The following is a 25,143-nucleotide window of genomic DNA, read 5'->3' on the forward strand; positions in this document are numbered from 1 at the left end:
AACTATTCTAGTGCTTGCTCTAAGATTCACCGGTCATGTGTCGCCATCAGAGTCATAAATACTCGAAGTAATTAAGCTCCTGTCTCGCCCCTATTTCTTATGGGGCAATGAAGTTTGAGAAACATTTTTTTGTAATTGTATTCGAAACTTAGAGCCTGAAAAAACAAAATGGGGAAAAAGAAAGAACAAAAGTCAAAATAGACCAATGATTTTTAGAATGGGTTTCTCCATAACTCAAAGAGTCTGAAATTGAAATGCATGTAACAGAGTATCTCATAGCTCATCAATAGGAACTTTTACATAACAGATTTAGCCATGGCAAACTCTACTGGGCGATGGCGACTTGTTAATTTCTCATCTACAATTTGGCTTAGCCATTAGAAACATCAAGAGGCCCTCTGTCTCTTTGTGCTTTTTAGAGTTGCAACGAAATCATCATCTGAGTCTTCTTCAGAAGAATCATCCTTAAGCTTCCGTTTCTTTGACTGCTGCTTTGATTTAGCTCCAGAATCTGGTGTTTTCTTTTTCTGTGTGGATAACGAGGTTGAGGAGGATGTCGTCTTCTTAATGGTAACAGACTCAGTGGTCTTTTTCACTGTCACAACAGTTTTCATAGGTGAACCAAGCTTTAGCTGCTGGGCCTTCTTTTGTTTCTTCTCAAAAACTTTCTTCGCCAAGTCCTTGGGAAGCAAACCTGACTCCATCATCCTGCAAGAACAACAGTAACAGGATATAATTACTTGAATTCAACTGCAAGGAACAGTTGTAGTTTTTATAACCATCATGAACAACTCTGGATTTGGTTGTTAACAGTTGCAAGCAGACATTTTGAAGAATAAGGATCCATCAAGATCCTTTCTGTAGCATCACCAATTGTCAAAAGAGCTGATGAGGAGGAACCAGTCATGCATAGACATTGTTTGGCCAGTTTTATGAACATTTATAGACAGAGACAGCCGCCAAATTCATTAGAGAAACTAGTTCAATTTATATTACTTCTAATGCTTGTTTGGTGATCAGGGTGGATTTAGAGAGACAGAAATGGAAGAGTGACAATTTGTATCAGGGAATAGATGAGCAACATCAGACAGTTATTTAGCATCAACCCACAGTGGAACTCAAGAAATTGAGTGACGTCTAAGCATGATAATGCAAAGAATGGGCTAAATAGTTTCGTAGCATGTGCTGCAACAGGACAGCCATAAGTAAGCCATGAGATCTTGGTTGAAGTAATTGCAACAATATTTCATCAAAATCATGTCAAATGTGCTGACTAAACAGTCTAAACTCACATGCCTCTATATCCTCCATCAGTTAAATGAAGAAAAAGATGTTATCGATCTTCCCAACTATCTTTCTTTACGCATGCAAAAGGCATATGATTGAACATAACAAAACACAACCAACAAAGTTCCACAGAAAGCTCCCATCTTAAGCTTCAGACACACACATTATTTTGCATTATAACCACTACCAACACTCATGACTATCACAAATTATTTTTGGTGGCACCTTTAACCTAATCCCCCAAGTACTCAATGTAAAAGCCTGTGCCCAGTGAAACAGTGCTTTGCATAAGGATGATACTAAACCATAGTCAATAAGTGGGAAAATGCACTACCAGAAAAGTTTTCACCTTACATATGTCACAATTTCAGTCAGAAGTCAGCTGAACTCATCATATAAAGTGTCAAAAGGTTGAAACAATCCATTTTCTCATTCCAGACGAAGTTTGAATGAAGTTATAACAAAGCTTATATACTTTCAATTTCATTTTTTCCTATGTTCAAATCAACACTTGAAAGATGATTTCTGCATATTCAAACTAAAGTAGATTTTTTCCTATAACAAATCTAAAGAAGTGCATTAGATGATCATAGCAAGCTTAACCTCTTAGATTACGACTAAAGTGGCCAAATATGTATTGTACTTAACTTACTTTACCTTTATCAAAAAATATGTATTGTATGTAACTGAGCGAAAAGGGCAAAGTCAAGATGCAGATTCCTTGCCCAATGGATACTTACTCAATTAGCAACTTCACCAAGCTTCTCAGTTGTAGACGTACAACTTATATCATGCTGATGCTTCTTTATTTAAAAAAGGGAAAAAAACGTGACTTGTAAGTTTACAAACGAGGGCTGTTCTGCTTACTTCACATGTTTCCCTTAGCTAGTTCCAGCCCATCTGCACTTCCATGCACATTGACATTCAAGCAACACACCTTGTATTTCCACTATCTGTTGTACAATAAGCAAAAATACACTATGCAATCTAAGGGGCACCCAGATACAAACAGAATTTTCTTACCCCTACTCTTCTTTCAGTTTGATAATGAATAGATCTAGACCATTAGACTAAGAATAGTTACTCATCCGACGAAACATATGACTAAATGAAATGAGCTGATACAGAAGCATCAACCAGGTGAATAACACACACTTTGTTAGGACAAGAACCAAATTTGACCTTTAAGAGCATAATAACATTCAAGGTTCTCTTTTTCAAGCAATCAGTAACTCAAAGAAGATAGAGACAGCTTCATGTATCATGATATTCATAAACACAAACGACAAGAGAGTTACGCACGAGTAACTTATCCAAAATCATTTAAAAGGGAGAATGTTATACCAGATAGCTGCTAGTTCGCTTTCTGGCACTTGCTGATACAAGGATTCATAGAAAATTCTTAAGGGGTCTCTCTGAAAATCCAAAAATGTAACATTACATCAGATTAAAACCCGAAAAAATGGTCTTTTTGCAAATGCATTTTTGGAACATACTTCCTCAGGAGCGTCTCTCTTTTGTCCAGGCAAATCATAAACTTTCTTTTCCCTCTTCTTCACAATGGTGTCTCCATTTTTGGTTCCTTTCTTCTTATCCTCTTCCTCTTTCTTTACAACTTTCTACACAACAAACCCAATTGAAAAACCAACAAATCAAACAGTAAAATAACAAAAATGCACAAAAAAAAAATACCAACTTTATCAGTTTTACTCGAACTTTTCTTCGACATGGGTGAAGGTTCTTCCTTCTTGGGCTTAACATTCTTAGGACTCTTTTTCGAAATGGGTTCTTCAAAATCATCATCTTTTTCTTCTTTCTTCATCTTAGCATTTTTGGGAGGCTGAGATTTTGAACCGGCATTGTTGTTAGGTTTCTTTTTGCTGTTCAGAAGAGATCCAATGCTTTCTCCGTCATCACTTTCCACTTTCCTCACTGGCTTTGAGTCTTCAGACGACATTTTCAGGATTCAATTCGAAAAAATCAGCTGTAAAAATGGTGAAGTGTGGAGGGTTTCTCAACGAAGAAGAAGCTTTTGGTATTCTGGTTAACTGGTTTTTAATTTGGGCCTAACACAACATTCAGATTCTCGGGTTTTAAGCCCAATAATGGGGTCCATGATAGAGGCCCAATACGGAGGAAATGGGCTAAGAATCAGAAATTTTAGATCATCATTTAAGAAAAAATTGTACTCCCTCCGTTTCACAAAGAATGACCTGATTTGACTTGGCACGGAGTTTAAGTAAATAAAGAAGACTTTTAAATCTTGTGGTCCTAAATTAAAGTTATGTCAAATGTACAAAATTGCCCTTAATCTTGTGGTCTTAAACATGCCACGTGGAAAGCAAAAAGTAAAATGTTACCAAAAAAGGAAAGAGGTCATTCTTTTTTAAACTGACTAAAAAGGAAAGGAGGTCATTCTTTGTGAAACAGATGGAGTATATAAAATACAGAAACCCCAATAATTTGGGTGTTAATTACATCCTACCCCAAAGTTCCTCAAATTACAATAATTTTGAATTTTTTAGAACTCGCAGATATATTGCTCATTCATCCGATACAATAGCAAACCATGCATAAGTTATGTATCAGATACATAATTGTAAATCAAATTTATATTGATATAGGTTTGAAATAATTAGGATTATGTATCAACAATAACATTTGTATCAGATACATTGTACACAAACAAAGTTGATGTATGTATCCAGATGTTAAGAGAGAAAGAAGGAAAAAGGATATTTTGATTGTGATCTAAGAAAATTTTAACTCGTATTCCCTCTAGTCTGTGGAAGGATCCGTGGCGAAACTAGAAATTTTGTTAATAATATTTAAAATTTTAATATACATCTTCAAGAAATTAATTTTGATCCATATACACAATATTATTTTTTATATGTCTTATATAGTATTTTGACGAAAGATATTCAAAAGTGACCACTCATATTCCAACCATTCTACTGCTACCCTGTTGTCTGCCATTAAAATGTCAAAAAGTTTTTTTTTCTTTTTCACCAAATAGAAAAGCTGTTGGATGAATCAAATGCAGTCCACCATCTCCATGTAGATGGTACTAGAATTCAATTATTGAATAGGTCCCTTTTTTTATATAAAAAAACTTTAAGAATTAAAGTGGAAAAGATATACATATTTGGTTCGTTATATATGTATGACACAACTTTAAGAATTTACTATTTGTTCCTTTTATTTTAAAAAATAAATATGATGAAGTTTCCAGTTCATTCAAGAAAATGCAGAAGCATATTATATCACACATTTTAAAAATCTTTCGTTCTTTTTTTAATTTTATATCAAGTCAAATGATATCATATAAATTAAGATGGAGATAATATCAATATTGATTGAATGCATTGACTTGGAGATTGCAAACCCAATAAGCATAAAACAATAATGTGTAGATTTCAATCAATTGTCTAAATCAAAACAATTCATTTCATTTCAATCCACCAAAATTATTTATAAGTGGCACCATTTAAGCTGCCTAACTCATTGTAATAATATTTTGCATTAAATTTCAGGCTAAAGTTTCTTCATTATTGGGACCTTGATTTTTCTCATACCTTTATCATGCTTTAACATTCAATTCTTTAGGGGTTAGTTTGGTTTGAGAACAAATCAGCCACATATTATAATGTGAGAATTATAATAAGAGAATTAAAGAAGATGAAAAAAGATTATAATTATTATATTTATACTTTCTATTTTTGAAGGCAATCATAAATTTTTTCTACGATAAATTCATAAAAGCCGTCTTGTGAGCAAATTTTTTTTAAGTCAAAATAATACGTTTGCGTCTTTGCATGCATGCCATTTGTCATCAAATTTGTTGTTCAATTTTCAAATATACAAAATTAAGGCGAATAGTGATGAAATCAATCAAATATATTGATTTTTGGTTCAATTACACTACATACGTATGATAAAATCTATTCAATTGAGGAAATAGTTTAAAACTTTAAATTTAATATTTGTTTATGCACTTTCCTAATGGAAAAGGATCAAATTTTGGCCTCTTTCATCAGTGATACATCCCATATAATTAATATCAAAATTTCGGTTTAAATTTATGTAAGTTTTTTATTAATATCAATATAAAATAATTAAATGAGATAAATATAACTTTAAATTTATATCAAAGGACCTCTCTTATAATTTTATATATCCTGAAGTAAATACACCTTGTCCCATAGCACGTAACACCACTTTGTTGAAATCTTTAAAAGTATCCATCGATTATAATGTGAGAATTATAAAAGGAGAATTAAAGAGGATGAAGAAAGATTATATTCTCGTTATACTTTCCGCGTTTTGGAAGTAATCATAAGTTTTTCTGCATCGATGTCTTTTTTTAGGTCAAATAAACACGTTGTACCTTTCTAGGTAGATTTGTCATCATACTTGTTACTATTCAGATGTATGAATTTAAGGCAATTTAACTAAATATATTGCTTTGATTCAATTATCTCTTTGAAATTATTTAAAAAAATATATAATAAAATTGTATTCATTCGAATAAGCGATCATCTGGATATTAACTCATATATGCTGCTTTCCTAATTGAGAACAAATGAATTTTAGCCTCTTGAGTGGGTGTAATATTTTGACTTTTGAATTTATCTAAAGTCATAATTTCCAATCAATACCAAGTATGAATATATATCTAAAAAATAACTAAAATATCAAGGAATATTATATTTGAACTCATAACTTTAATAGTATAACTAGTATAACATATATTACGAATTTTAAAAATGAAACCTATTAAATTTAAATCCTAAATCTAACTGTCTCTATTTCTATAATGCTCAGACACTCACTTCCCAAATAATCTATCATAATTATATTATATAGTTTTATAGTTTAATCAGTGGGTATTAAGATGGTGATTAATCAGAATAACGTTAGACTTAATGGGCAAGTAAATGGACCAATACCTTAGTTGTGAGACACCAATTATACTGAAATTTTTTGTAACTTTACACAATAATGATCAAAAAAGAATATATACTTTGCTTTTTGTTTATTTGCCCATTTGCTTACTATCATCTTCGAATCAATCCCCTTTTCTCAAAGTGTAAGAATCTAAACAAAGAAAGGACGGTTTTCTATTGATGGAATCCAAAAAGGCAGAATTTATACCATAGCCTATGATCACACCAAGTACGAATATTGAATTTAAATTTAACGGGTTCAATTTTTAAAATTTTTGATATTGAATTCATCATGTTATGGTTCATATCGTATAAAATATTGAGTTCAATTTGATCAAAGATGTGGAACTAGCTTATAATTTACGAGTTCACGTGAACTTAATAACTTTTGTAATGATCATTTGTATGTATTAATTAAGAATTCCACTAAATATTTTGTTTTGACTTTAAATTTAGGTATTATTATATATTAACTTGAATATATAATCCGCATGTTAAAGCTACTCATATTACCAGTCTCAAATTCAAATACAAGAAGAAAGTTGTGGTAGCCTTCATAACGAATTCTCAAAAAAACGTGAAGTTGCTACAGAAACCAACAATAACAACACCATATTCAGTATAATCTCACAATGTCACAAGTGGAGTCTGGGGAGGATAACGTATACACAGACCTTATACTCCTACCTCATAGAAAATAGAGAGGTTGTTTCTAATAAACTCTCGACTTAAAAATAAAGCATTTCCAAACTTGCTGTAAAAATCCATAAATTTTAAATTCTGAATCCGCCTTTGATTAGATCCCATCCAAAGTAAAGCTCCATCTGTCTCTAACCACAAGGTAGACACCACCTTTCTTCCTCTATATATAATCACATATTCCTCTTTGCTCCATATAGTCCTTCAAGAAAACTAAATTAAAGAAGAAGAAAAAAACCATTCTTATTTCAAAAAATAAGAATTACTCCATATTGATATCATCATGGGTTGGTTCATAGGAGAAAGAAGAGGAGTTAGTTGGAGAGACCAAACTCTAGAATCAATATCAGCACCTCCATTAGCTTTGATAGTTTTATTTGGCTTAGTAATTTTCTTGATGTCTATGTCTACATATTCAGAATACAAAGCAACAGTAGAAAAATCAAAGGCTAGTATGAAGCTTATGTCTTTCTTATTACCTTTTCTTATCATACTTTTGGTCTATATAATGATTGATAGTAATAGATGGTTTTATCCTTATGGAGGAGTTACAAGGCCAGTTGTGTACCATTTGGCTAGCCAAGAAGGTGGATCTCCTTGGGGAATTGCTTTGCTTTTGGTGTTGCTTTTGGTCATGGTTCATTATCAAGATTCATTTCAATCTACTTGGTTTCGTATGCTTTGAAAACATGTTCGATACTGAGCAGAGGCGGATCCAGAATTTACACTCGATGAGGTTCAATATTTAGTTTTTTTATTTTTGCTTGTGTAGTAGTTTTCATGTATGTTGTTATCCTTTGTGTCGAAAGTATTGGGTGGTAGCTTGTACATAATTAGGATTAGGTATATATTAGGATTAGTATGATTAGGGTGGAACTGTTTTTCATTTCTTTAGATAATATTTAGAGAGGTAATATTTGGTTTTCTGAGGTAATATAATATATGAATCGTTATGCAGTGAGTGATAATATATGGATTGTTATGAATGTGTTGTTTAATGTAAGTGTATTTTTATCTTCTAATAATCTTATCTGCATATTGATAATATATGGTCTTTAATTTTTTTTCCTCAAATATGATGATATTTAATTTTTGCCTCTATTATTCACTTCATAAAAAAGTGTTGGTCAAACTTGTTCTGCCTGGTAAGATATAATTTGTGTTATATTATGATTCGTAAATGCTCATTTAAGAAAAATGTGTGGGTCAAGCTTGTTATACCCTGTAAGCATAACTTGTGGCATGTTATCATACGAAAATTAAACTTATGCCCGGTCGATTTTTTTTTATATTTTTTGTCAATATCATGAGTGTTTTCGGCCATTATTACTGATCACCGTGGTGCCCAGGCCGTCTTTTATGCACCTCGACTAATTCTACAGATATCTGTCACCTCGACTAATTCTACAGATATCTGTCACCTCGACTAATTCTACGAAAACCTCCATCTTTACCCCCACCCCTACTTTAGGGGGTAGTTAAAACAAGCCATACCAAAATTAGCAATATAGCGTTTGGGTTTTAGCAAAAAAGTGTTCTATGACGTATAGTAAAAACAAGCCAAGAACTGCTGTGATATATCTTGTTCATTATCTGAATGAAATTTCGTCAATTTACTGAATTTAGCTTTTGTGAAAATTTCTCTATTATCTAAACTGTTATTTCTTTTAGAAAAAGGAATCATTTTAAATTTATTAATACACAACGCAAAGCGCAGATAAATTTAGTAGTGTATTTATGGAGAATCCTGTCGAGTCCGCAACGGAAGTGAAAAGTGTAACTAGAAAACAAGAAAAATGCGTGAATAGTGCAACTATAAAACCAGAAAAATGCACAAATCAAATAACTGATCCTCATTTACTGATTAGTCAGTCTCCAAGTTCAATGAAATCTTGCAACAAATTAGTTACAACATACACAGACATCTCTCTAGTATACAATATCAAACATCTAGTACTGACTACAATTTACTGTCACACAGGCTTGAAGAACCAAGATCCAAGGGTCAGTACAGATGATGATCAAGATCCAATAAATGAACGTATGTACCTAAAATCTATCATCTAATATAGATACAAACCGAAGTTCTGGTGACGAGGTCATGTCACACAGGGAGATGACATTTTTAATTTAGGTACCTTAAATGAGGATGTGAAGAGATTTGGAGCACCCAAGATACTATTACCAGCTTTTCGTTTGGAACTTCTCTGTCCCTACAAAAACCAAATATCTATCAGCTTACATAACAGACCTATGTTGTTCGGATCTTCTAAAGTGCCACTATAATCGTGTTGGAGGATCAAAAACATGTCTAGCGGCATTTTTGAAGGATCTGAGCAACATATAGCATAAGCCATAACATATTTCTCTGACATACTGACATGCTCTTGAAATGAGATCAAATAATTGTGGAGATGCATAACCAATTTACTTAACTACTAGGCGAGATACCTCAAAGAAGAACATTAACAACAACATTAACACGGACAAATTATGTAACAGGAAAAGGACAGCTGCAGAATAGTTTCTTCTAAAGTTAAGACAAGGGTACCTTTTCAAGGGCATGTGAAGATTGTTTTTCTACTTTGACAGTTAAATACTTCTGATCTGTTCCACGGGACGTGCCTCCCAACTTCGAAGGTCCTGATCCAGTTGTGGAGCGACGCAGCACGGGAGTGACAGAGGCACTTCCGCACTTCTTTAGCAACGCTAGTTCAGTAGAAAGTTTGGATATCTCTCCACTCTTAGTGACGGAGTCAGCTTCCAATTTGGCCATTTGACTTCTCAATGTTGCAGTTGTATTATCCAATTGACTTCTTAATGTTGCAATTGTATTATCCTTATTAGCGTTGGACGATTGTAATTCCTCAATGTTCCACGTAAATGCCTGTATTTTACCATTTGCATGCTCTAGCTCAGTACATTTTCTCCTCAATTGCTCAGCCATGTCGTGCTCCAGTTTGTTGAACTGGTTCCAAATAAAATCCTTTTCTGCCAAGAGGGCAGATATCTCAGAATTTTTCTCTGAAGTAAGCTTCTCATTTTCTGTTTTAAGCCTTCTCACCTCATCTTCCCAAGCCTTTTTTCTTGTCTCTGACTTTTCATTTGTTGCAGCCCTTGGTACATCCTGTGGATCAAATGAATATTCATACGTCTTATCTTCTAGTTTTTCAATGATTACTAGCGCAAATAATAAACTAAAAACTCAGAAAAGAAATGAGAAACGAAATTCATAAAAGAAAAGGCAATTGAAAGAACATACATTTGGTTCAGAGCATTTCTGAGAGAGGTAGTCAAACCATTCTCTGAAGTCAGCCAGTTCACTATCTGCATTTTCTGCACATTTTAGGTGAAAAGTAAGTAAGTTCCCAAATTGCATGCTGGGATGATATAACTTAAAATATCATGTCTATCGACTATCCTTGAACAATAAAGGCTACTGATACCCTGGGATGGGGAGACATCTATCTTTCAAGAGTAAAAACATCTAAAATAGCCTCTTGCAATAAAAAATAGTTACTTTAAATTTTTCTATTTTGCTTTTGGTTTCATTGGTCTTGAAAAAACCGATTAAAAAAGAAGACCTCTTAAGGGTCATTAGAAATTAAATTGGAACTGAACTGATAACTTTATACATAAAGAAGTGTGTTCAAGTGTGTATCGATATGTGGTTGCATAATTTTTTGATTAACACGCAGAACTCCATTCTGCTAATTTAAATGATCCACTTAGACAAGCTTGAAGATACGTGAAAAGAACGTTTAGTGTGCCCTGAGATGAGTTGCAAAGAGAAAATTTTAGAGTTGAAATGTGTACAAGTGAAAGTGAGTCAGTCCGAGAAAGTGAGTCAACTAGAGAAAACGAAAGAAGTAACATGCCCTTTTTCCAGTCTCAGATTGAGAATTCAACCATTCATGTCAAAGCCCCCACCCTAAGGTCTCTTCCCTTTAATTTTCTCCTTCCTTCCTTCCATCCCTCACTCCCTCACATGACAGGAAAAAAAAAACATGAATGAACGCCATAGAAGACCATAACTTCTCTGTCCTAGACTCCTTTTCCTTCTCTATATTATTTGAGTTAATGACTTAAAGCCATGGTTTGTAGAAGGAGAAAGTTAGCAAATAATCAGGGGATTGTATGCCATTCAGCTTTCTTGGGGACCTTTATAGACTTCAGCAAATTGAATGAAGTGCTGCGACGTACTTTATTTCAGTGCTGGGTTCATAAAAGTGTGTTGAAAGAATTTAACTTATCTAGCAAGAAATAGGGTGGACTGATAGAAGCCCTGACATGTAACTGTTTCTATTCCACTCCAACTTATATGACACATGCACCACTAGTCCTAACACATAACTGTTTCTATTCCCTCTCAATTTATATGACACGAGCACCACTAGTCCTCTAGGATTTCTAAGTTATTAAAAGAAAATAATAATCATTTTATGCAACTTTATTCAGAGTTGGGTTCGTAAAAGTTTATTGAGATAGCCATATTGAATAAGTGAAGAAATTGTATGTTCAAGCTCCACTATCAAATTGATTGTCTTAAACAGGCACCATAGTTTAGGCAGTGACACTGTACTTTGTGGTTAAAACCCAACACAAACTAGAGGCAAAATAAGGCTCATAAAAGTTATCAAAGGCAGTAATCACGAAATTGCATCATTGTTACCAAGTACAGAAAAAAAAAAAAGGGCAACTTTAAAGTGAAAGTTACCATCCTTGAACTCTACATAGCTAGTGGCGCGGAGCCAGAACTTTTACTCAGGGAGTTCAAAGTACGAAGGAGTAAACACACAAAGAAGCCAAGGAGATTCAACATATGCTATATATGCATAAAAAATAATTTTAACACGTTCGTGAACCCCCATGCTCCCACTGGGCTCCCCCCCTGTCCATCTCAATAAGAAATTTACTTCCTACCTGATTTTAAACTAAGTGAGTCAGGAAATAAACAACAATGGAAATAAAGATACTCAATTTGATCAAATTTCCATGAAATCCTCCAATTTCAGATAAACCAAACAAAGCTTAGGGCAAGGAAAAGTTTCTTTTTTTCAAATGTAACTCACCGAACTTTCTTTGGAACACGGCAACATCTCGTTGCTTCAAACCAACAACGAACTCCGATTTCGCAACCTCAAGCATGCGCTCCATCTCTTGAATTGTAAATTTTTTCCTCATCTGCAAACCCAATTTTCCAAAAAAAAAACCCCAATTATACCAAAAATCCCTAAAATTCCAACGAATCAAAACCCTAAATAAAGTAAAAATGCAAAATTCAAGAAGAAAATCAAAGTAACCTCATAAATTTGTTCTTGAAATCTATCAATATCAGATACCCATCGATCATTCTGTAATTTTATCCGATCTTCAAGTATCATTCTCTCTTTTGCAAGGGATTCAAGCTGCGTCTGCTGTGATTTCAACATGTGAACTAAAGCGTTGAACACTTTGTTCCATTTTTCTCTATCCGAAGAATTTTTTGGTTTTCTGGACTTCGCCATTGCAGAATGAAGAATTTTTTAGAGTTTGAAGGAGAAAGAGAGCGCAATGGAGCGTAGAACCGTTGAGTTTCGAAAATTTTCTCAACGGTCAAATACAGCACTCTTTATGATATCTGAAACGAACACAATTACAGCGTAGGAGTCAGAGGCTTGGGCCTGAACTTACGGTTTGGGCTTGGGCTTGCTTCCTTTTGAGCCCTTGTAAGTGTTTGTATCATACTACACGAATCGTGATACAATATAATTTGAAATCTAACTACGTTCCATATAATATGACTTAGTTATATTCAATCAAATTATTATATTTAATAACTCGTAAATCATATAAAATCATCATGATTTGAATTTTTTTAACTTGTGGTACTTTATTTGAACTTATTTCTTTTTTTTTTTAGTATCTTACCTTTATTTATTCGTTTTTACTCATAATACATCTTTCTATGATTTCAAAGTTATAAATGATATATTTTAAAGTCGTAACATGAAAATCATGACAAAGATATGGCTTCTTGTTACACTCAACACATATGTCGTGTTAGGTTACTCGGAAATCATATCGAATTATTATGATTTCAAAACTATAAATACAAATGTTTGTGACATGTGAATAATGAGTAATAACAAACCTATTCAACTAACATGTTATATTATGCATATTAGATTAGTCACATATGTCATTCTCCTAGCCTGTAAACTCAATTGCACCTTCTTCTTCTTCTTTTCGCAACGCATGCAAAAATCAAAGATGAATAGTAATTTCTTAGGAGGATATGCCGAGTAATTTCTAATCCGCTTATGCATAACATAAGATATTCTTATAATAATCATCACCTATAGCAATATTTTACTAGTTATAAATTTATAATTGTCAAGTTTTTTAAAAAACCGACTTTTATATTATGTTATGTGATATGTTTTCTATTACATCATTTTACTATAGCAATTAAAAAGATATCCAAACAAACAATGTCATTGGAAAAAAAAATTGATTATATATATAAAAAAAATTATTGCCGATCTCGATTCAGATAGAAAAAGAGATAATTAAAGACTAGTATATCAAAAGTCTTTACGTTTATTTAAATTTTTTGTTTCCCATGATAATATATATTAAGTGAAACATGGGTAGGTTAGTGTGGGGTAATATCTTTACAGGGTGGTCTAATTTGAAATAGATACATCAACATTATCTGTTGGCATCAAAAATAGGATTTGCATTACTTAACATTAATCTTTTACTAATTAATTAATATAATTTCACATTCACGTTGTAAAAATCAGCATCGCCGTCCAAACGACACCTAATTACACATAGAATATATTAAGTCAGCTTTCACATCAATACAAATTTTCAACAAAGTTATATTGGACGCTTAAATAAATAATAAAGAAAATCAACTTGGTATAATTAATTAATTTTTGTACCATATATTTAAAGGAGGGAAGATTCATGCAAATCGAAGTTATGAAATGACTAAATTAATCTTATCGTTGAAAACAAAGCAAGAAGAATAACAACAAAAATAAATGGGACAAAGGAGTAGGTAGCAATATAAAGCATGGAAATAAGCACAAAAAATGAATAAAAGTATCAAAATTAAATGAAAAAGAAAGTTACATGATTTTCCTATTTTAATATTTTATATTACGTAGATTATTTTAATTTATTTTTCATGTTTCTTTGTCTAGCTAGTTTTTAAAAGTTATAACTCTCTCACACACAAAATAATACCAAAATCATTTCATTAGAAAAAAAAGGCTAATTCATCCAGATTTTTAAAACGGAACAATTAGCACATCTAATCGTTGAGATTACTAACATCAGTATCTACGAAGTTTAAGTCTGATTACTTAGAAACTACATAAAGAATGTTTTAAATTACATTCTAGTTAATCTCTTTAGTAATAAATGTTTAAGAAAATTACCATCTAAGAAATTATCAATTCTCCAACATTAATAATTGAGCTAATGGTAGAAACTAGAATTATCATTTTTTTGTGAATTTTTCACATTTCAACTATCCGTTGTTTATTTTATCTAAATTATCACCATATGTATATTAAAACACTTTTCATCTATAATTATTCTATTTTCCAACCTCAACTATCATCATTGTTGAAGTAAGAAAAAAAAGGAACAAATGACTAATTTGTTCTTGACCATTATTTCTTACCCCCTCAATCACAATTTATGTGAGGTAATTTGATTTGACATATAATTTAAGAAGAAAAAAAAAACTTTTGAAACTTACTGTTTAAAATAAGTTATTTATATTTATGTAATTGTAAATCATTTCATTAAATTAAAACAAATAATTTAAAGTTAAAATTGTTACCAAATATAATAATGTCAGATTCTTTTTGAGACGGATCAAAATGGAAAGTGAGTAGTATAAATTGAGATAAAAAGAATTATAATTTCATCCTTTTTAAGAAAAAAACTAAAGGTAGTTTTAATGAAAACTTATTAGGTCGCGAGGATCTGGGATTAATCGTTATCACTAATCATACTTAAGATCGTAATAATCGTTCACAACAACAACAATAATTTCCTTAATCACTATTTACAATTACAACTAATCCATTTTCGGACAAAGTTTGGTCGGAGATTACCCCAGAACTGCTAATCGGATATTCCCAGACAATCCTACGTGTCAGTTACCATCCCATACGTCACAAGCACAAAATCTTACCGGTATATCCAGTCAACTTGTCTTTTGACCTTCATTTCCCGGTTAATTTTTTTCACACAGTTCCAACATACTGTATATAGTGAAAGACCCATTGTGTCCTAAAGTCTTTCTGGTAGTTCATGGTTGGTGCCTTCCTCGGAAACCTTAGATTTCACTGAAGTTCGCCGTAGCCGCCGCCGCCGCCGCCGATAGCTTTGAGGTTGTTATTACCAGCTCCTAGGTTATTTATTTTGTGTTCAAACTATGTTCCTTAATTTTTCATTTTTCCGTTTGTTTCGATGATATTAAGGTTTTTCTGCATTTGAGATTTTTCATTTTGTGGTGGTTTGAGTATTTTGCTAGATTGATCAAAATATGAATTAAAAAGAAATAAGTAAATTGATAAAGGAAAAAGAAGATCTAACAGTAGTTTGACTTTGATTGTTTGATTAAGTTAATGATTATGAATAATTAATTAAAATTATGTATAATGAACTTGCTCTAATTTTGCTCAAGTTGAGTTAAACCAAACTTACAGTGAATATTGCTTGTAAAGGAAAAAAATGTTGATTTTCTGATCTGGTATATATTTCAATTTAATGTATTCCTAGTCTAAGAGGCATTAATTGCACTCTTTATTACAAGTTGATTGCATTCTTTATTATGTAAGTTCTCGTTCGATGTTGCTCGGACTCTCCAAAAATGTTGTTGCAGCCCCATGGATCCTCCAAAAGAGGATCCGACACACACTTGTTTGATGTTTTTGAAGAGTCTGAGCTATATAGCTTTGTGTTTACTAAGCTTTTGTTACGTGGACGAATTTTTAAAAGTTTTCTTATTTCATTGGTGATATGCAGATCTTTGGGTTCGATTTCTTATTGTCCAGGACTTTTAGAAGTATCGAAAGATGCCTAGCCCTGTGGATGTGTCTCAAAATGGGAATGCAAGACAAGCGGAAGCTGCTCCATCCTTGTTTGAAATCGAGGAAGATTTGGCCAGATTGCTGGAAAGGCCAAGACAGGTTAATATTGAAAGGAAGAGGTCATTCGATGAAAGATCTTTCAGCGAAATGTCAATGACTCATTCACCGCCACGTCAGGTATACAAAAATTCGGAGAACTCTTCTCGTGTTTTTGACAATATGGTTGGAGTGTATTCACCAGGAAGGTGGTCCGGCATACACACACCCAGATCAACCTTCGGATATGAACCGCATCCTATAATAGGCGAAGCATGGGAAGCTTTGAGGCGTTCTATTGTTAACTTCCGAGATCAACCTGTGGGAACTATTGCTGCTATAGATAATTCTGCTGAGGAACTTAACTATGATCAGGTAAAATGCTTACTGTTCTAGTTCTTAGATGGACACAAGTTTGTCTTTATGTATTTTGTTGCGATTTAATATCCCGTGAAGCAGGTCAATCATGTGTTGCAATGGAACTTGATTTGACGGATGTCCTCTGAAAAGTTGTACTAGATGTTTCTTTACGTAATAAACAGAAAATGTTGAATTCCTATGTCCACACTATAGTTATCAGTGCAATTGATTGGTTTACGGTTGACTGATAAGATGAAGCCGGGGTATAGTTTGCAGGCCCAGCTATTTCAATGAATTTGAGCTGAGCTTGACTGACAGAATTGTTCAAATAGTTTACACTTAATCAAAAATTGTTCAAATAGTTTACATAAAAACTTACGTAGAACCAGTGTTGTCAAAGGCGCACTTAAGCCATGAAGTGGGACTCAAAATGTGTCGAGTGCTTTTTCTCGCTTAATGTGCGCTTCAGTGTCGTTAGCAAGGTTCTAAGACATACTTTTCATTGCCAATGAACCTCTTATGAAGAGGCGACACTAAACAATTGATATTTCACTTTATCACAAAAAAAATAATCATTTTCTTTGTCCATATTTGTTATTCATGCTTATTTGCGCTTAAAGCCCCAATGAACCATTGAGCCTTTTTGCTTCTGATCTAAAACCAGATTCTAGATATTCTCCAGTGGTAAAACCAGCTTACTGATGGGCCCAGCTTTCTGAAATCCTTTCATAGTCGTCTTTCTCTATGTACAGGACAACCATTCTGCTTGCAATTTGCAATGCTGACTTAAAATTTGCCAGGTTTTTGTCAGAGATTTTGTCCCCAGCGCTTTGGCATTCTTGATGAATGGTGAACCTGATATAGTGAAGAACTTTCTTTTGAAAACCGTGCGCCTCCAATCTCGGGAGAAGAAGATAGACCAGTTCAAGTTGGGGGATGGAGTTATGCCTGCAAGTTTTAAAGTATCTCATGATCCTGTTAGGAACTATGAGACTATAACTGCTGATTTCGGTGAAAGTGCTATTGGTAGAGTTGCTCCTGTTGATTCAGGGTTCTGGTGGATTATACTACTTCGTGCATACACAAAGTCTACAGGGGACACTTCTTTGGCTGAGATGCCAGAATGCCAAAGGGGTATAAGGCTGATTCTTGAATTATGTCTTTCTGAAGGATTTGATACATTCCCAACCCTGCTGTGTGCTGATGGATGCTCTATGATTGATCGCAGAATGGTCAGTCTGATGTACTACTACCCGCTCTTTATCGTTTCTTAACTAGATCTGACTTATGGTCATGCCTTATATTCTGTTTAGTACATGCTTGATTTTCTACTTAATATTACATGACGACAGTGATTTTTCAGTTCTTCTTATTCTTGATCTGAGATAGCTATCAACTGTTACTTCTAGAATGGTATACTGATCGAATGCATATATATAATCTGTCAAGATTTGGTTAGCCCACATACTTATTACATGCTTGATTTTCTATTTCTTATTACATAATGACAGTGATTCTGATTCTGACTTAGGTAAGTTAGGCTTCGAACAGGAGTTCTGCTGAGATGTCACATCCTTTGCTAGAAGTTAAGAAATAGGTGGTTGAGCTTTTTCTCGCTTTCCAGAGGGATTAGGCTTGGTGGGAGTCTGGTAGCAGTGTGTCTGTCATAGTATTAGTCGTATATACGTAGTTTCTTGCTTTTGATATCTGTTACCATCTGTTTTCTATTGTGTTTCAGTTACCGCTTGAGTTCGATGTGCTATGTAGTGCTTTCCTTATTAATTTACATTTTTTCTTCACTGCTGTATCTCCTTTTTCATAACTACTTTGATATGCTGCACTTTGAGCTGAGGGTCTTTCGGAAACAACCTCTCTACCTTCACGAGGTAGGGGTAAGGTCTGCGTATACTCTATCCTCCTCAGACTCCACTTGTGGGATTACACTGGATCAATAAGAAGACTGCTTCTTCTACTCTTTCTCATATTCATAATGATTTTTTGTACATCTTAAAATTCTCAATTATTTCAGTTCAACTTTCTTTAAACTATCCACTACTCACATGTTATAAGCACTTTGTTTCATATTGTTCCCAGGGTGTCTATGGTTATCCCATTGAAATACAAGCACTTTTCTTTATGGCCCTAAGATGTGCCTTGTTTCTCCTTAAACACGATGAAGAAAACAGAGAGTGTTGTGATGCAATAATTAAACGCCTTCATGCTTTGAGCTTTCACATGAGAAGTTACTATTGGCTCGACATAAAACAACTGAATGATATATACCGCTACAAAACGGAAGAGTACTCTCACACTGCAGTAAACAAGTTTAATGTTATGCCAGATTCCCTTCCGGAGTGGGTTTTTGATTTCATGCCAACTCGTGGTGGTTACTTCATCGGAAATGTTAGTCCTGCTCACATGGACTTCCGTTGGTTTTGTTTGGGTAACTGTATTTCAATCTTGTCATCTTTGGCTACACCTGAGCAAGCTTCCGCCATAATGGATCTTGTTGAATCAAGATGGCAAGAGCTAGTTGGAGAAATGCCGCTGAAAATATGTTATCCCGCTATGGAAGGTCATGAATGGAGAATTGTAACAGGATGCGATCCTAAAAACACTAGTTGGAGTTACCACAATGGTGGAACTTGGCCAGGTTATACTTTCTTCCTACTTATATAACACCAAAAGTACTTGAATCTATTTAACAATAGTTTCCTATTTCATCTCACATCACGATGACCAATATATCTGTCTACTTTTTGGTAGCTTAACGAGTTTATGCTAATACTGCTTTGCGTGGTTTTGTGTCTAGTTCTTCTGTGGCTCCTTACTGCAGCAGCTATCAAGACTGGTCGACCCCAAATAGCACGACGGGCCATTGAACTAGCTGAATCGCGTTTACTAAAAGATAGCTGGCCAGAGTATTACGACGGAAAGCTTGGTCGATTTATCGGAAAGCAGGCCCGTAAGTTCCAGACATGGTCCATTGCTGGTTACTTGGTAGCTAGAATGATGCTGGAAGATCCATCTCATTTGGGTATGATATCACTTGAAGAAGATAAGCAGATGAAGCCTACCATGAAAAGATCTGCTTCTTGGACTTGTTAATATCCTTGTACACAATTTTTCTTTCGAATGGCATGCTTTTTTTTCTTTTTCTTTTTCGCAATTCGTAAACATTCTCTTTTAGTTTGTCGCAAAGATGTTGAATTTTCTATGAATTGGCTACGAGATTGTACACTTCCCTCGTTTTTTTCCAGTTAATCTGGTTTTCGTCTAAGGGTGTATGTGGAATGCCAATAGATGTGTGATGTTAGCTGATCTACTGGGTTATGTCACAGGAATAAAAAATTGTAAGCCTTCCCTCAACCTTAGGACTGAGGGACTGAGTAATTGTTGTTGTTTAGGATACTGTGCGTCTGCTGATCAACACTGCTTTCTACTGTAGTCTATGTACACTTTTCTTTTTCAAATGGTCGACCTTGCGCCACAATCCTTTCAAATATTTGCTCAACAACATCTGCGATGACGCCTATTCAAATTCCAAGGTTGATTCATGTCGATGTTAGAAGAGCTATTCACACCGCCCAGCAACAAAAGATGAGGAAGATCACATGTTCAATAGTAGTGATGAGACTACTTTTTAAGAAATAAAAATAATATCAGAATAGTTACATGTTTGATGGATCACCTAAATCTTTTTACACACCCTTAATCGAACCATACATAAACACATGTGTATTGCCTCAATGACTGAAGCGTCAAATTTTTGGCACTGGATTGTGACATATCACTGGCCACATAAAAGCATTGTCACTGTATAAAGAAAATTTCACATTAGGACTGAATGATTTCTATACTGTAATTTCAAAGCATTCTGGACACTCTAATTGTCAAGAAACTCGTCAAGTTTACTCTTGCCAGCTGTGTGTAAAGTTTAAACAGCATGCTACTGTCCCTCAAGGGTACCAAGTGCCTCCTTTAGAAGCTTCTGAGCTTCTTCCCTTCTCCTATACAAGCAATTAGAAACCAACATCATGACTTAAATCATAGTAACCACGATAAAAAGATAGAGAAAGAATTAAACAGTCTGCCTCAACTCCAACAACTTGTGAATTTATGCACATTATTAGAGTAACGGTAAATACATCTCTTTTCATTTTGAGAGGTAGTTTGATATAGTAATTACATATATAATCTGTATAATTGAAAGTGACTGAAGCAGCTTAAAGGGAAACTGAATTCTTTCACTTGCAACTGTTTGTTGCGGCACACTATGAACTCATTTAAAAAACTCACGAGTTTTCATCTAAATCTAATGAAGGAAGAAGCTAAATATATATATGATAAAAAGAACATGCAAACCACATCATACCGCTTGATATCCTCTATTGCTTGTTTACGTCGTTGTATCTGAAGTTCTAGAATATGGATAAGTGTGGCTCGAGCCTGTAAAAGAAAGAAACAAAGGTAAATGATAATTGAGATCATCTATCTTCTATAGCCATGCTAAGACCCAGAAATGTTTGGACATTCAGATTCACCAATTGATCACCTGGTGAGGACGCAGAGAATTGAGAAGGTGGTGCAAGTTCTTGAATATCAGAGATATCTCTTCCACTCTCCTGGCATATTGTGAAGGGCGCTCTACAAGAACATCAGCAAGCTCCAATATATGTAGCTGCAATTCTCTGTTAAGTGCTCTTAGTTCTTTCTTGAAATCTGTAACATGAATCAGCAGAATAAGAATGAATATTTTTTTCTGAGAAGCAACAAAATAGCACCTAAATTTATCTCTGGAAGCATCCCATATGCAGCAGCATCCAATAAAGGGGACATCATGGTACATCCTTTCAACTATGGAATTGATTCTGCAATTAACTTTTGCAATCGTAGGATACTTGATTGCTATCTTTTGTCTAAGACTTTGGATAACCTAAAGGGCTCAAACTTTATAACTAATTCCCTATTCTTTATTCTGGTCACTGGCTTGGGGAAAGAGAACAGAAATGATTAGACATATAGATTGACCTTGTAGAGGATATTTACTTGGAACTTACGATAAGGAAACAAAAACGAGTGTCATGTTCCATGCAGATTCATATCGAAAATGCAGGATGATATATAAGGTACAAATGTGTTGTGTGTGTATCCACATTCTTATATTCTTTTAACCATAAATGTTCAAAAAAGAAATGCATGTTACATATCACAGTAGGAACAAATACGGCTTTTTGAGAATAGCTGTGAACATTACCAACATTAGGCCCTTTTGGGTATAATTGACGCACGCCCTGCTCTTCCAAGTTTGGGAGTACATCATCAGTCTGCGCATACCGCAATGGCAAAAACAATAATGAGCAAACTTGTACATAGTCATCTAATACAAACCACAACGAACAGCTTAATTTCAGCAATACAACTGACAAACAAAATTCACGAAAGACAAGCACACAGAGGAGTGACTAGAAAAAATACTCTTGATGCATTGCAGTTCAAGATAACATAAGATAAAGGTGAGAACGTTAACGGAAACCTCATTCATATTTCAGAATAGATAAAATCTAAATCATTGCCAATTGAATATCTCACTGAACCTCATCTTAGCATCAGACATTTCCCCCTCTACTCTTTTGTATTTTTTTTAAGTGCACATTGAATCAACTCCATACCTTTACCCCATAAGCAATATAAAGTATATCAAAGTGATGAAATTGAGAATATGATTCAATCTTTAAAGTAAAAACCAAATCTTTCGAGGTAAAGAGGTACCCAGAAACTTGAATGGGCCTCAAATACACCTTATACATTCATACATCGACATTAAGCACAAGTAAGCAATTGGGTATCATGACTTTTTCACCCCTTCCCATTTGGGAGTGGATTTCAAAAGGGTGTAGAGGAACGGATGAGAGACTTTACAGTGTAGTTGCTACCAAAGAGGACATAGGTGCCCTCAATTGGAGGGGGAGGTTCCGGAGCAGACTTGGGGTCTTGAAGATAGTCCTTGTACAGCCTGTAAAACGGAGGAGGTGGTGGGTATGTCGCTGTCGACATCTGATTTCACAAAAACAATGTTCTTATCTTCTCTGTCCCAATAATAGTTACATAAAGATGAGCCAAAGGGCAGTTTCGAGGTTTTTTAAACCAAAAAAGGTGACTTCTCTCGGCGTTGAGTTAACACTTGGACAAGAAATATCAGACCTCTGCGCTCGCTCTGCAATAGTGTATTGTCGACGGGAGCACCTTAAACCAATTTGTAGTTTGGTCCAAACATAAGCAACAATTTTGGGCTTATATCAGCTGCAGTACATAAAAAGCAACAATTTCAAAAGTCAGAGGGGTCAAAGTATCAAAACAAGTTTATAATATACAATCTGAAGAAAGGAGAACTAAATGCTAAGTTGCTCGGACTCGGGTGCGGGTGTCCAATGCGGGTGTGGATCCAGAGATTGGATCCTTTGTGATCTAATTTTTCAGATTCAGGGATATGGATCTATGAATGGATACGGGTGCAGGGATTCGCCTAAAAATAATTAAAATATCTAAAAATAGAGTTATAAAACCTATATTATGTGGAGAACTTGAGGAGAATCTTGGAAGGAGATGGAAGGAAAAGGAAAGACATAAATTTCTATATAAAAGGTATTCCATTTTACCTTATGTATTGATTACAGAAATCATTAAAACTGTCAAGACATTCCCCATAGATTTTGGTCAAAGTACCCAAAATTGGTTGACCAAATCGGACACAGATCCCACCATGTCGTGTCGATACGGAGTGAAGAATCCGAGCAACTTAGACTAAATGTCTACTTAAACTAGAAGAATGTTCATTCAAGTACCACAGAAGATACCCATGTCACATGTGTAACTGTCATTAGTGTTAAGTGACTGCTCAGTTTTGTCATGATACTTGTCTTTTGGTGCATCGGAATTCACCATGATTTTAAGCAGTTCACGTTTTTTGTTTCGAAGATTTCTCATGGAAAGGCTATTTCACTGTTCAATGATTAAATGGTAACTGTGCAATTGCAGTATTGGTGGTCACAGGAGTTAGAAAGGTAGGGATGGGTAAAAAAAGAACTAGGGGGAGGTGATTAGAATTTAGGCCATACATGGCACAACTTCAACTTACTAGGGATATGACCTATATAGGAAGGTTTCAAGGTCGAGGACTAGGGTAGAAGGCTAGTAAGTAGCAGAGTGTTGTAGCACTTCATGTGGGAGAGGAAGGTTTGTGCCCTCCCCAGACCCCACTATGGGAACACACTCAATATGTTGTTGTAATACCATATGCACTAGAAACAAATCTACAACAACAAAATACCCAGAGGTAGAGAGCACGCAAACCTTACCCCTACCTCAGAGGTAGAGAGGTCGTTTCCGGTAGACCCTCGGCTCAAAGAAAAAACAGTCCAAAACAGAACCAAAAACGAATCTAACTAAATTATATGCCCTACAATAGTATCTGTCATGCATAAAATACAAATTGTAGTCTAAGGTGCCACATAACTCATGTCACATGTGCAATTATCATTATTTTCTTGTAAAGAGAAGATACTCAAACTTTCTACTTACGTGCCCAGGGACAAGTAAACAGAAAAATAAGTTAGGCTAGCTTCGAATTTAGTTCCAAGTGAAGCAAATCAAAAACTTACAAGCGGAATGAACTTTTAGTAGCTCAAACACCTCCCTTCTATCTCAAAGTACAGCTATATAATACTTAAAGATCCACGAAAACAATCAGCAGCAGAAATCTATTTAACCTAACAAGTAACCATCAACATCTGATTTTTATGCAATTGTTCATTCAAAAATCAATGATGGATAAATATCAATTTAACCTAAGAAAATTGAGTTCAAAAACTTCAAATACAGAGAAATGAGAATGATATTCGAAATCACGTCTTCAACTAGCATAAATCACGCCTCGAACTAGTATGGATTCAATTATGGTGTGTTCTTTTCAAGTTGAAATTTTTTCTTCATCTTCAATTGTTCCTTTTGGAAAAAAATAAGACACAAAGATGGAACTCACCTGAAAAAGAGGAAGACGTGCGAGCAGCGACAACCGGCGACAGAGCAGGCACGGCAGAGACTGTCAATGAACGGGACTTAATTTGGATCCTAAAGGCCTAAACAATACGTCTACATTCACGGGTAAAGAGTCAAAGGGCTAAGTTTTGGGCTGAAGTATTGGGCCTATACGTATATCCAGACCAGTTATCCTAACCCAAAACTCATGTTGTTAAAAGTTATTTTTTCTTTTTTAGAAAAAAAGTGAAGGAGCATAAAATGCAAAGAGTTTCTCCTCCGGAGCCCCCCCCCAAAGTCATACATCGAAGAATAAAACGTTTCCTAAAAAAGGCGACTTCGTATCTAGGGAAACTCAAATCTGGACCTCCAGTTAAGAATAAAGGGATACTTATCACTCCAGCATAACCCTAGTTAATAGCAAAAAAGACTCTAACTATTGTTCCCACTTGAGTGAAAAAACATATATTAATCCGAGACATTATTTATGATTTTTTCTTATAAAAAAAAACTAAGATTATTTGATATGCTATTCAATTTTACTTCATTGTTATTTTAATCGATCAATATCTAAGATCTAGGTTGGTGCATATTTTGACTATATAACTAAGCTTTTAGTTCATTTGTATTGTCCACATACTAAACCCAACTCACTTAAAGCTCTAAATTTCATA

The 25,143-nt window shown here is 34.4% G+C and overlaps 4 protein-coding genes across 5 annotated transcripts; 1 reads left to right on the top strand and 3 right to left on the bottom strand.

Moving 5' to 3' along the window:
• Positions 1-352: 352 nt before the first annotated feature.
• On the bottom strand, positions 353-3,338 carry LOC125827708 (uncharacterized). The gene is made up of 4 exons (XM_049507034.1): positions 2,984-3,338; positions 2,784-2,906; positions 2,632-2,702; positions 353-708 (listed from the first exon to the last, which is right to left on the bottom strand). Exons 1-4 carry the CDS (start codon positions 3,242-3,244, stop codon positions 387-389), a joined length of 777 nt encoding a protein of 258 aa, XP_049362991.1. The 5' UTR covers positions 3,245-3,338; the 3' UTR covers positions 353-386.
• A 5,623-nt stretch (positions 3,339-8,961) lies between these two features.
• LOC125827693 (uncharacterized) lies at positions 8,962-12,525 on the bottom strand. Its single transcript, XM_049507011.1, has 5 exons — positions 12,239-12,525; positions 12,008-12,119; positions 10,198-10,271; positions 9,487-10,062; positions 8,962-9,148 (listed from the first exon to the last, which is right to left on the bottom strand). Exons 1-5 carry the CDS (start codon positions 12,440-12,442, stop codon positions 9,035-9,037), a joined length of 1,080 nt encoding a protein of 359 aa, XP_049362968.1. The 5' UTR covers positions 12,443-12,525; the 3' UTR covers positions 8,962-9,034.
• A 2,442-nt stretch (positions 12,526-14,967) lies between these two features.
• On the top strand, positions 14,968-19,675 carry LOC125827659 (probable alkaline/neutral invertase D). Of its 2 annotated transcripts, none has more exons than XM_049506974.1 (5): positions 14,968-15,334; positions 15,972-16,447; positions 17,233-17,664; positions 18,527-19,085; positions 19,245-19,675. In XM_049506974.1, exons 2-5 carry the CDS (start codon positions 16,022-16,024, stop codon positions 19,538-19,540), a joined length of 1,713 nt encoding a protein of 570 aa, XP_049362931.1. In that variant the 5' UTR covers positions 14,968-15,334; positions 15,972-16,021; the 3' UTR covers positions 19,541-19,675. The 2 variants fall into 2 exon arrangements, with proteins under 2 accessions (XP_049362931.1, XP_049362932.1); XM_049506975.1 differs by having other exon boundaries at positions 15,248-15,355.
• A 370-nt stretch (positions 19,676-20,045) lies between these two features.
• LOC125827718 (mediator of RNA polymerase II transcription subunit 7a-like) lies at positions 20,046-22,743 on the bottom strand. Its single transcript, XM_049507045.1, has 5 exons — positions 22,355-22,743; positions 21,690-21,759; positions 20,988-21,154; positions 20,808-20,881; positions 20,046-20,442 (listed from the first exon to the last, which is right to left on the bottom strand). The coding sequence occupies exons 1-5, from the start codon at positions 22,487-22,489 to the stop codon at positions 20,382-20,384; spliced, it is 507 nt and encodes a 168-aa protein (XP_049363002.1). The 5' UTR covers positions 22,490-22,743; the 3' UTR covers positions 20,046-20,381.
• Between the last annotated feature and the right edge of the window lie 2,400 nt (positions 22,744-25,143).

This window comes from Solanum verrucosum, unplaced genomic scaffold (genome assembly GCF_900185275.1).
Source record: "Solanum verrucosum unplaced genomic scaffold, falcon-dt-bn FXZP01000064.1, whole genome shotgun sequence".
NCBI lineage: Eukaryota > Viridiplantae > Streptophyta > Magnoliopsida > Solanales > Solanaceae > Solanum > Solanum verrucosum.